The sequence below is a fragment of the Pangasianodon hypophthalmus genome, chromosome 17 (genome assembly GCF_027358585.1).
Source record: "Pangasianodon hypophthalmus isolate fPanHyp1 chromosome 17, fPanHyp1.pri, whole genome shotgun sequence".
In the NCBI taxonomy this organism is placed as follows: Eukaryota; Metazoa; Chordata; class Actinopteri; order Siluriformes; family Pangasiidae; genus Pangasianodon; species Pangasianodon hypophthalmus.
In genome coordinates this window covers 3,754,418-3,767,564 of record NC_069726.1, presented here as the reverse complement: position 1 = coordinate 3,767,564, position 13,147 = coordinate 3,754,418, and the positions used below count along the sequence as shown (strand labels likewise).

Sequence of the window (13,147 nt, the reverse complement as noted above, 5' to 3'; positions counted from 1 at the left end):
TATTTAGTTAATATTAACATCTCTAACGCAATAATAAACAAAGAAAGAAAGCCATGGGGGTGCAAACTTATGCACCCATCTATAACTGTAAAAATAAAAAGAAAAAAATATTTATTGTTTATTAATAATAAACTAATTTAGATTTTTTAATGCCTTTCTACTGTATTGCTGGCAGCTTGAGAGTAAACCTGAATATCGTCATACATATTGTGCATCACAGAATCGTGATATGATTTGTTTTTGTCATATTATCATATTTTTTATCATATTACATTTTCATTTTTGGTGGTTAAAACTGACACATTATGCAATTTCTTTTTCTTAGACTGGACCACAATGAAGTGTTGGAGGAAAACCAGCGCAACCTGCTGGCCATGACGAACCGCTTCTTCCTGGCCATCATTAACTCCTCGAGTGAATTCCCACCACAGCTGCGGAGTGTGTGTCACTGCCTGTTCCAGGTGAACCCCAGCCCTCCCGACTCATTAAGCAGTCTCTGACCTCCAGTGTCCTGTGCACTGTGTCGTGAGGCTTATTTCAGACACGTATTTGACATGTGTTTGTGTGCTGGGTGTTAGTGTGTGTTAGCTGTGACCTGGTTGTGTCGTTTTTGTATCCTGTAGGCTACTTGCTACTCTCTACTGAATAAAGCCACAGTTAAAGAGAAAAAGGAAAGTAAAAAATCAGTAAGTTCAGTGAGATCACTCCTTACTGCTGCTTCTCTTTTATGAAATAAAAGCATCTCGTCTCTCCTGGGTGACTAAACTAACCTTGTTTACCTGGAGGCATGCTTCTTCTGAAGTTTAATGTAGAGTACGTTCTTAAAGGCCCTATTTGCATAGGCTCACCTGTTTCCATGGAATAATGGCATTATGGGTAATGTAGTCTTTTTGAGGACTGATGTTCCCACCCTGCTAGCGCTCATGATTTCTTCTTAGTGCCTGGACCCTTCTAATAAAGAGTTAAAAAGTGCTTCCATCTATGTAGCCAGTAGACTTTAACCACCTTGCTTTCCTTATTTCTTAGCTAACTAACTAACTAACTAACTAACTAACAAACTAACAAAACATTCCTAATAAGTGCTAATAGTTATTGCTTGCATTAACACAACATTAAAATCCATGACTAATAGTGTTTTATTTTTATTTTATTTTATTTTTTAGGAAAATATAAATAAATTATAAATATTTATTTATTTGCATTTTTATTATTATATTTATTTATTATAAATATAAATGAATTAAAAATACTAAATAAATAAAGAGATTGTTGGTTTACTTTCCTGCTTACTTTATGATGTTATTTATCTGTCTGTCTGTCTGTCCGTCTGTCTATTCATCTATCTATCTATCTATCTATCTATCTATCTATTCATCTATCTATCTATCTATCTATCTATTCATCTGTCTATTCATCTATCTATCTGAGATCTCAATTCTTCTCACTGAGCTCACCTCAATGAAGTTTATGTTATTTGTTTGATTACCTGCTTACTTTATTATACATTTATGTATTTATTTAATTTTATTTATTTATTTATTTATTATTGGCTCACCTCAGTGAATGTTGGTTTATTAATTAATCAATTATTTATTTATTTATTTATTTACTTGCTGTCAACTTCTGTATAACCTGTAGATTTAAGGCTTATTATAGTCAGGCTCTACTTGCGCGGGGTCCAAATTGAGCATTGATTATTCGTTAAGTGTTTTCTCGTGTCTGATTTCTCTCCGCGTCAGGTGGTGAGTCAGCGTTTCCCTCAGAACAGCATCGGTGCCGTGGGCAGCGCCATGTTCCTGCGTTTCATCAACCCAGCCATCGTCTCCCCATATGAGACCGGGATCCTGGATAAGAAGCCTCCTCTGAGAATAGAGCGAGGACTCAAACTCATGTCCAAGGTGTGAGAACACTATTCAGCAGACAGACATGATAGCTACAGTTCTATTTCACCTCTCCTAACCGGTAGGGGCGGCGTTTACACACCCGAACTCCTTCCAGGATCTTTACCATAAAGTCACAGTCATGTGGTGAACATATGACCTAGTATTTTGCTGTAAAATATCAACAGCCACTTGACCCTGGATCCTTCTCGCCGTATCTGCATGTTTATTTATTCCACTACCTTATGCTTAGTTTTAGATTTTCTAATTCTACAGTATTGTAGCTGAAACCGTTTTGTGAAATTAACTAAGTCTGTTTAATACAGAGGGTTGAAAAACTTTTGACTGGCATTGTAGTTGCATTACAGCCCTAACAATACGACAGCAGTGTTCTTATGATGCATCTTGTTTCCCAATTTTGTTATCCGTTCAGATTCTGCAGAGCATCGCCAACCACGTGCTGTTCACAAAGGAGGAGCACATGAGACCTTTCAACGACTACGTGAAGGGCAATTTCGAAGCAGCCAGAAAGTACGCCAGCACTCCTCCAAACACTTCAGCTGATACGTAGTAAAGTATTTCTGAGCTCTGAAGCAGGAGACATATTTAAAGCTTTTTTTTTTATATGCTACCATTTGTGGCCTTAAGTAGCTGTTTATTATTGAGGTTAATGGTTTGGTAAATCCTGAAATAATACTTTTGCTGCTTGAATGACAAACTGTGTTAGAATAACCTCAGTAAGACAAAAAATGTTTAACAAAGAAAAATTGATATGGTGAAGTTTTCTGTGAGGAGAAAATGTTTATTCACCATTTATGGAGTTGCATTACACAAGTCTGTTATTAATTATTTTCCTTTAACAGCATTCCCTCAAGTGTTTCATTCCTTATTTACAGGCTTCTGTAAGCATTAAAACTATATATACATTGATTTTATGTATTTCCATGAGTTCACACAGTGCATTTTTATATTACATCATGGGTTGAAAGAATCCAGGGCTGGACTTTAACTGCTTTCTGGCCATGTTGAAATAGTTTGTGAGGTTTTTTTCTTATCAAAATTCTTATCAAAATGTAAATTTATAGCTAAATTAAAACTGAGATATATAGTTACAGCTAGGTCCATGTTTAAGGAAACGGGTGTCTATTAAATATAACTGCTTCTAAGAAAGCTGTGTGTTTTTTTTTTTTAATCAGATTTTTCTTGGACATTGCGTCTGACTGCCCTGCCAGCGACTCGGTGAACCACAGCCTCTCGTTCATCAGTGACGGCAATGTGCTAGCTCTGCACCGGCTGCTGTGGAACAACCAGGAGAAGATCGGCCAGTACCTCTCCAGCAACAGGTGCTACACAAGTTTACATCCGCTCAGACGTGGTTTAGAGTACGACTTATGTGCTAATGTGTTAAGTCGCTTCTATGTGCTGATGAGCTCACGTCTTTGTAATTTCAGCTTGGACTTTTGGGAGTTTGGCTCACAGTGTTCTGAGGCTCCTCACACAGATGTAAATGTGAATGCAAATGCAGCATCAGCATAGACGATTAGCTAAAGCCACGAGCTCCAATTTAGGCTATTTTGGCCGTCAGTATTTGTTATTCAGATGTGGCCTTGGACTGCCTTTTACTTGAGGTCTGACAAACAAATGGTATTTCACAAACTACTTCTGCCTGCGTTTTCTAACTAGCCATAATGTAAAGAAGTGGATTTATGTCTAAATAATGGAACATTTAGAAAGCCTCATTATCCATCAGTTACTTTACTCAGTTAAAACTTTTAGATTGGTTAAGACACCACGTGTAGAAATTTGTAGACAGATTTTCAGATTTTTGGATAAATTGCATCTACAACACATCTTCTCTTAAACTGTAGCAACAAAATATGAAAACTCAACAGAGAAATGAAATTCATTTCACTGTATTAGTCCACTCACAACTGCCACATCATCTGAAACTTTGAAGGCTCTAAGCCCCGCCCACGTCACTGACGCCATGTCGTATATCCCAGAAAGCTCATTTCCTGTCAGTTTGTGTCATTATCATATACATGTCAATTTATATTAACCGTATAAACCCTATTTAATCCTACACATAACCTCTAGCTATTTTTCCTCCAAATCATATTCAAAAACAAATATCTGTTTCTAGAAGGCTGTCATTCATGATATTCTGCATGATCGTTCTTATCTCTAGTTAGAGATACATGTTCATTTTTGAAAGAAAGTATAAAAAATTATTTAAAAAAAAAAACACTTGCAAGGATATCGGCAATCAACTGGCAAAAATTCCCTGTGATATTTATCATTTTAAAAATATACCCTGTTCACCTGTAGTCTGTCGCCTTAGGGTTTTTTTTTTTTTTTTTTTTTTTGTCATTGCTATTCAAGTCCATCTTTAATTTTTTTAACTAAATGACAAAAAGGGATTCTATTAACTATAGGTGCTCAATACTTTTGGTATAATGCTGTCTGAAGTGCACTTTATGACCAATTGGAAGCTATTTACATATAACATAAGTTCAAGTTCTCCATCACCATCAGGGATTTCCATATTATTAATGGAATCTGGGGGTGACTGAGGAAAACAGAGAGAGAAAGCGTGAGAGAGAAAGAGAATGATGAGGGTTAATAGTAAAGCAGGCAACTCTCAGGTAATTTGCTGAAAATTTACAAAAAATTTACAAAATTTCAAATGCACTCCTTTTTTTTACTGCCCAGAGCCAGTCAAAGAAATCCTGGTGTTCCTGGGAAATGCCTGACAGGCAAATCTTGGTGACTCATGAAAACTTTGTGTCAGGAAAACAACTTCTAGAAAGGAGAGAAAACGAATAGAAGTGCTGCGTCTGTACACAGATTAAATTCAATTAAAGCACTTTTATTTTATTTATTATAACTATATTTATTGTACAGAGCATTCAGAAAGTATTCAGACCCCTTCATTTTTTTCACATTTATATTTTCCACATAATGACAAAGCAAAAACCAGATTTGTCAGACACATGAAAGCCCTCTTGGAAATTGCAAAAAAAAAAAAATCAGATTTCATCAGTTCTCATGCTTTCGTGTGTCATGCACTGAGGAGAGGCTTCTGTGTGGCCACTCTGCCATGAAGCCCAGATCGGTGGAGTGTTGCAGTGATGATTGACCTTCTGCAAGTTTCTCCCGTCTCCACACATGATCTCTGGAGCTCAACCAGAGTGACCTGATTGCTCAGATTAGCCGGGTGGCCAGCTCTAGGAAGAGTCCTGGTTGTTCCAAACTTCTTCCATTTAAGAATTATGGAGGCCATGAAGTTGATAGCTTATGATATTTTTTGTTTTCTTAAAATTGTGGAAATCCCAAGCTATATTCATTATAGAATTTTTATAGATATTAGCCTGTAGCCTGTTTTAAGCTTCATTAGATCAAAAACAAGTGGGCTTATAAACAGAGCTGGGCAATATGACAATATAATATCGAAATTGTGATAAATTGTATCACAAATATTTTCTGAGATATTGCAGTATCTTTTAATTAAATTTTTTAAATAATTTCAAACCAGTTCCATGTTAAAATTTGGTATTTAATTTTTAAATTTGTTAATTTTTTTTATTTTAGGTCATTTATAAATAATATAAATAAATATTAATAATATACATAAAATTTATATACATATATGTATATAAAATGTTCTGTGGAATGTTCAGGAATCAAATGCTGCAGTAAATATCCAGTATGTTATTGTACACATTTGAGTACTGAACCTAATATTTGAATATGGCTTAAAATAAACTCAGTTTTTTTAGCCTTGCTAAAGGGCTACCAAAAGTTTGCGAACCCCTGATTTACAGTATACACAGAATTCCAGTTTAATTTATCAGCCATAATAAGAGTAATACAGTTTAAAATGAGAATATAAAGTAGAGTAAGAGTCTATATATTTCGAACAGGATGATTGCGTTCTTCTTTGGAGCCTCTTCAGTTTATTTGATAGTCCATTGTATTAGTGTTTGGTTGCTGGTCTTACAACACAAAGTGGCTTTGCTTAAAAATTGTTGATTTTGTAATTCTTCAGGGATCATAAAGCAGTGGGTCGGCGTCCCTTTGACAAGATGGCGACTCTCCTGGCCTACCTCGGACCTCCTGAACACAAACCGGTAGCTGACACACACTGGTCCAGCCTGAACCTCACCAGCTCCAAGTTTGAAGAGTTCATGACCAGGTAATGAAGTCCTTAACACAGATACTGGACTAATTACTTCTCTTCACATTCCCCTATTCACTTTCATGTTCATCTTTACCTTGGATATGTTTATTTTGCAGCAAAAAATATGATATGGCTTTGATGTATGGTGTATATTTTGGGGGTTTCTCCCTTCAGGTGAAATGCATATTCAATAGGCCAGTCTAAAACTTCCACTTTTTTCCCCTGATGAAGTCTTTTATTGTGTTGTCAGTATGTTTAATAATATATTGTCTCATATTCATGTTTTGATCTCAAACCCAAATGTCTTATGTGTTCGTCAAAAAAAAAAAAGAGAGAATTGTGATTCGTCCACATTTGCACCTTTTACTAGAAGCTCAAACTGATAAAACTGAGTTATGTGCACTGTGTAGTGAGTTAAATCAGAAATTGGGATCTGATCATCTTAAAAAAAAAAACCCAAAACCAAAATTTCTGATTGATCCCAGATGCCTTTAACGTGACAATTTTGTTAGATTGAATTCACACAAAATGTTGCTACACTTCCCATTACTGAATGGGAAATTCAAAAAGTATTGAAAGGTTACTCAAATAAACATTTTTAAATAATGTCTTAAGCATCTCATCCTGATTCCTCCTTCTAGATTTGCAGGTAAGCCCCTGGTTAATTTTCACTTTTCCTATCAGGCACCAGGTCCATGAAAAAGAAGAGTTCAAAGCACTGAAAACCCTCAACATTTTCTACCAGGCAGGAACATCCAAGAACGGCAACCCCGTCTTTTACTACGTCACCCGCAGGTAAGAGATTTTAATGGTTCATGAACAGCATTGGTGAATTAGACAATCTGCAAATATTTAATAATTCATCTTTTTCAGAGCTCACTAACTTTTTATACACACAAGGCTGGTAATTATTAAGATTCATACGTGCGTTCATGTGATGGTTAACTTCCAAATAGAGTGCAGGTTTTAGGGTTTTTTTTTTGTTTAGGGGACAGTTTTATACACATACTCCATCTCCTGCCTTATTTTTACAGTATTAAAAAAAAAACTGTATTGAAGCCGAGACTGCTTGGTGTAAAAAATATTTTTAGTACATAAACTGCCACTAATGGATGTGTTATTTGTGTTAGTCTGGTGCTTCATTTAAGACCCTGTCCACCCTGAGTCAGACTTGCTAAATATGAACTTAAATATGCTATTTATTTAGACTTTTTGGTTGGATGATATTTTAATGTCTTTTTTATGCACTCTTGCTCTGTACATGCTGCCTTAATTTTCTGAAAGGTGGATCAAAAAAAAGTGGGTCAAATGGTGTGACCTCAGTTTTTGGTTTCATTTAGCTTGAAAATTTTTTTTTTTTCGAGGAACAAATTATTTAGTTTTAGCAATAGATACAGCTGTAAATCATCTGCATAGAATGAACTGAGAATGGGGAAAAAGAAATGGTCAGGACCTAGAATGGATCCTTGAGGAACCCCACAGGTAAGAATGTAAGGAAAGCAAATATTTACAGCCAACCAATTAAGTACAAGTAGTTATTTTAATGATATAAAGACATGTTAATGTTTTTTTAGATGCAGATATGCTCTTAGTAAATTTCCCAAATGACTAAAGATCTCTGAGAATGAGAGATGGATTAAAACAAACAAAAAAAAACCCTGAGGCTTTAGACTTAAGAAAGTTTACTGATGCGAAAGAACAACAGGACAGTGAGTTTCAGAGTTACAAAACTCTTTTTCATGCTAGTATTTATTGCATACCAATATTGTGAGACTAAAAGCCAAATGTAGACATTCTAATCAAGTTCAGAACCCGAAAAGTAGAAAATAAAGAAAAGGAAAGGATACAGAGAAGGATTCCATCAACCCAATCTACTCAGTTATTAGATTCTTATCAGCTGATATGAAGATTTGGGGCATTGACTAACTGCTGAGCAGGTTTGATAGATAGCTAGTGTGTCTGAGCCACTAGAATGGTGAGGATGATGAACACAAAAAAAGAAAAGAAGCAGAATTTTTCCACCTTTCATTTCTACAAATGGACTTGGTATCTTATCATGTATCGACCACATTCACTTTGTGTGTCTCCTGTTTGATTAAGCTGCATATAAACCAGATTTTGGTCCATCTACATGACCTTTAACTTAAAGAAACTATATAGACATGATACGTTCTTTTGAAATAACCAAACTTCCATTGTCATAACTGTACGGAAAGCATGCAACCATCTCCATCAGTTTACATCATGATAGGCATTTGATAAGGTTCCTTTGGATGCGCTGATGTTGATGGTTGTTCAGTTGACTAGCAATGCTCCTTAGAAATTTCCACTGGTTCTCCCAAGCTCTTGTGTTCTTTGTGGTGATAAGAAGAATCGATGGACTTGTTATGAAAGAACAGTACATAAGCAGCATCAACAAGTTCAGCAGTTACAGCACTCTAAATTCTTAGTTGTGTGTTAACATTTAGTTTAAGCACATTAAAAGAGCATATAAATACAAAGGATAGTAAAGCACATTCCCGTTACTGGAGAAAGAAAGTTGCTGTATTGACTTTTAATTCAGAATGAAACAAAACCGTATTCTATCCACCCAGTCTACTCAGTCATTAGATTCTTATTAGGTGATCTGAGGGTTTGGAGCATTCACTACTTGGCGCGCTGGTGTGAGAGATATCCGGTTTGTGTCCGAGCCACTACTTCATCAGCAGTGGAATGTAGAGGACAATGGACACGGTGAGAAAGAGCAGAACATTTCCACCGGAAGAGGTGAAGATAGTGGACCGAGCCCCACTGGTGCTTGAATGTGCATTGGATCCACCAGAACCTGATCCAGAGAGAGATGCATTTAAAATGGTTGATATGGAAGAAGTCATGGTGGTAGTGGTGTTTTGGTTTGGTGGAGGTGAAACACCCAGTCCCACCAAGCTGCACATTACAGCCAAGAACACCACGCTGAGCTTCATCTCGCTGTTCCTTCAAGCCTGTAGAATAAAACACAACAACTCATGGCACTTTGCCCTTTTATTTAATTATTTCAGTTTTTTCTTGCTAACGGTGCACACAGTTGATAAGGTAATACTGTAGTGCATCATGAAATAAAGAAAGTATGTAGGCAAATCCTAGTCTTTAATCATATTTTAAACAGAAAATCAACCAAAAATTAACCTCCAAGACTGTGACTAAAACATTTATGTATGACCCAAAATCACATTGCTACAGCCATGGAGTTCTATCTAGCTTTATAAATTACACTTTTTTTGCTGAAATTATTAAAAGAATGCCGTATTTTTTTTTTTTTTTTTTTTTTTTTTTTTTTTTTTTTTTTTTTTAATAAAGCTAGCTCATTTTTTCTGCAAATAAATGGTAGATGTAGCCTAGTTATACAAGCTACATCAGGTAATGTTACATCTCACCTTACCTTAGCTGTTTTAGATTTAGTACAGTTTTAGTACAGTTTTTTGGCGATAATATTAGTTTAGAGTTCACTAGTAGATCTTAAGATGTATAAAGCATTCATGTGTTGGTTAATATACAGTACAGATTTTAAGATGTTTAGATTAGCTGACAGTTTTAGCAGAAAGGAAAGGCTAAGGACTTGAATTAAGAACTTCTTGGCTTTTAAACACCAGTAAATAAATTCCGTGAACTTCATCTGTATTAGTGTAATTTTGCCCAAGTAACTGAGCTCAGTTGAGAGAAATTATTATAATATACATTTTCTAATTAAAAGATTGTAACTAAATACTGTATGTATATATATATATATATATATATATATATATATATATATATATATATATATATATAATAAACAACATAATGAGCATTATAAGGTAAACTTCTTACAAGCAAATGTTTGCATTCTTGATAACCTGTTACATTTCAGGACTTTTTTGTTTCAAATTAACCAATTTAATTAAATGTGTATTGGTTAATTTTTTTTTTTTTTTTTTAATTAAATTTTGAGGTTAGAGCACAGGTGATGTTAGAGCACAGACCTACTTTAGTTGCATTTCAGTACAGTTTTTTTTTTTTTTGCAAAATGCTGCAGCCTTTAATGCCTTTAATGCTACTCTTAATGAAAATCTTGTAAGCACAACAGTCCCATCTGTCATTATAATCATTATTTAGTAACACATTTTTCCCGAATTTAGCTTACTGTAAATAGGTAGTTTAAAATTCAATATTTATTCTGTTATTATCAGTATTGTAATGTTGTATGATGTTAGTTGCTCACCTGTTACACGAAAAACAAAAGATGTGTTGCCTTCTGTCTATGTGGACTGTCTTCTGGTGCTTTATAACGAGACTGACGTCATGTCAAATGACGCAAACACTTTGTTTTGCACGTGGGTACTGGAAACAACACACTTTCATTTGATTAGAGTTTTGGTTTTGCATTTGAAGATCATTTTGGTTGGCTTAAAATGAAAGAAATGGATAAACGTTGTGAACGTTGTACCGTGCATCATGATTCATAAAAATTTTGAGTAAAAACGTCTGTAGTTATATAGACAATATTGATGTATACGTAGAAAATTTATTCACAGATTGTGTTTCTGGTTGTCAGCAAGAATACTTAAAAATCCCTAGTGTAAAAAAAAGCTTAAACAAACATTATTGTTTAAACTAACCTAGTTATTTTTTTATAGGCTGTGTCACAGACCCTGAGAGTTCCCACAGACCCTATAAGGGACATTTTCAGGGTTATTTCTAATAATTTCAAATTTTTTATTGATTATCTCTAGATGAGGTAATGAGGTCTCGTTTAGACTATTAAGCAAATGAAAATAATAATCAGTTCTGTTCCAAAAATGTAATTTAAAAAAATCACATGCTATGAGATGCGATGAGGCACTTGTTCATGATGTTTTCTCATCAGCAGTTCAGAAATCTAGCTGGATCTCTTCCTCCCCCTTCTGGTGCTTTAGATACTTTTACGGATGGACTTGGGATCTTACCACACGTTGATCACTTTCTCTCAGTGCTTCAGATTTTGGTCAATATACATACACCTTTAACCTGAACTTTAATGTATAGAAGTGATACTTTCTTTTGAAATAAGCAAACAGATTTCCATTAGGATAATTGTACAGAAAGTATTTAATCTACATGACCCTTAAAACCATCTACATCAATTTACATCATGGTAGTTGTCTTTTAGATGTTCTGTAGACCTGTTAATATTTTTCCAGTTGACTAGCAATAGATACAGATTTATTCTTTAAGATAAACCCCTTGAGATGAACCATCTCGTTTTCATGCGCCGTAGAAAGTTCCTTTGGTTATTTACAGCCCTTGTGTCCCTTGAGCAGAAAAGAAGGATCATTGGTCTTGTTTTGAAATTGAAAGTCAGAAGTTCATACAAGTACAAGTAGTATGTCAATCATATAATTAATTGCTGTTACAGAAAAATAGAAAGTGATAAGCCTATATTGTATGATGTTATAATTTAGAAAGAAACAAAAAAGGATTCCATCAACCCAATCTACTCGGCTATTAGATTATTATTAGGTGATCTGAGTGTTTGGAGCATTCATTAGCTGCTGAGCCGGCGGGAAAGATAGCTGGTTTGTGTCCACTACTCCATCAGCAATGCCATGGAGAAGATGATCGACACAGTGAAAAGGAGCAGAACTTTTCCACCTGTGGAGGGGAAGCTGGTGGACAGAGCCCCACTGGTGGTTGTACCTCCGTAGCCTGATCCAGAGCTTGTTTGAGAGCTGCTCTGCAAGTTGGAAGTGGTGATGCTGAGAGTGGTCGTGAATGCCCTGGTGGTGGTGTCGGAGGACTGAATGGTGCTGTTGGTGCTGTTGGTGCTGTTGGTGGGCTTGTTGTTCTGCATTTCAACTCCCCCAAAAATGCTGCACATTACAGGCAAAAGCAGTAGAAACGTGGCCACGCTGAGCCCCATCTCGTTGTTCCTTCAGGCCTGTAGAACGAAACACAAAGACTTAGAGCACTGATTTCAGGTAGCGATTGAATTATGGAGAAACACAATTGTAACATTCATAACAGTACAAGAACGAAGTTTGTGGGTCGATCAGTGTATATCATCAGACTGAATAAACCGAAATTCAGCCCTTCAGCTTTTTTTCTTGTTTTTATTTCTTTTACCCTTGTAGTTTACTTTGTTATTTGTTGTAAAATAATTTTTAAAAAAATGACTATATTATTAGGTAGACCTAGCTATTGTTATTGTATCAAGCTGCTTTATTAATGATAAAGATTGATGTTATGGTTAATATACAAAATGTGGTATAGGTTGCAGATACTGTCAGCTCCAGAATTATTGGAGTTTTAATTAATTATAGTTAAAAATGTAAAATAAACATTACACACAATAATGTAACCAACATTCTACACCAGCAACAGTAGAGCATATACATTTACACGAAATATAAATGTTTTACGCAAACTAACTCTATTGTCACCTCAGACTATATTGTCTGTCATTGTATAAATAAGCAATAAAAAAAAAAAAAAAAAAAGCGTACATATAAAGTCCTTTTATCATCCATCACCACTGGGGAAAAAAGCCATGGATGGTTGTCTGCATAAGCCAAGAAATGGATATTAAAATACATAATCAGCTGAAAATACCTTTCAGGGCAGTAATGAACTATTTTAAAAAAGGAACGGTTTAACATTTTCTGGAATATAAATGTCTGAGCATATTGCCTTCATGCAATTTTCAAAAGCAACTTTTAAAGGCGTCCTCTGTAAGAACAAGATTTTTTTAGAACATTTGCACAAAAGAAACCCTACAAAATGCAGCACCTTAATTCCACTGAGCATCACTGGATCTACAGTACAGCGCAAAAAAAACCAAACTTTATGTAAAATGTTAAATAAATGTAACACATGTACAAAATGTACATAATGTTAAACTTTATGTAAAATGTGGCTCAGGGGCTCTTGTGAAGGCTGATCATGAATTGGCATTATAAATCTCACTAGTATTTAAAAAAATAAGTATTAATATTTAGCCCAAAGCCTGTTTACTTTGTTTGTAGATGGATCCTTTAAGAAGATAATGCCTCTAAACACACATTGAATTTAACACAGAAAAATAAAATAGACCAGA

General features: G+C 35.0%; 1 protein-coding gene across 2 annotated transcripts in view; it reads left to right on the top strand.

Moving 5' to 3' along the window:
* nf1b (neurofibromin 1b) overlaps positions 1-13,147 on the top strand; it is a 70,713-nt gene that overhangs the window by 24,698 nt on the left and 32,868 nt on the right. For both annotated transcript variants that reach the window (XM_053241493.1, XM_053241494.1), the window contains exons 29-35: positions 326-461; positions 624-686; positions 1,740-1,898; positions 2,314-2,411; positions 3,077-3,223; positions 5,929-6,075; positions 6,745-6,855. In XM_053241493.1, coding sequence (XP_053097468.1) covers positions 326-461; positions 624-686; positions 1,740-1,898; positions 2,314-2,411; positions 3,077-3,223; positions 5,929-6,075; positions 6,745-6,855 — 861 coding nt within the window. The remainder of the gene's footprint in view (positions 1-325; positions 462-623; positions 687-1,739; positions 1,899-2,313; positions 2,412-3,076; positions 3,224-5,928; positions 6,076-6,744; positions 6,856-13,147) is intronic.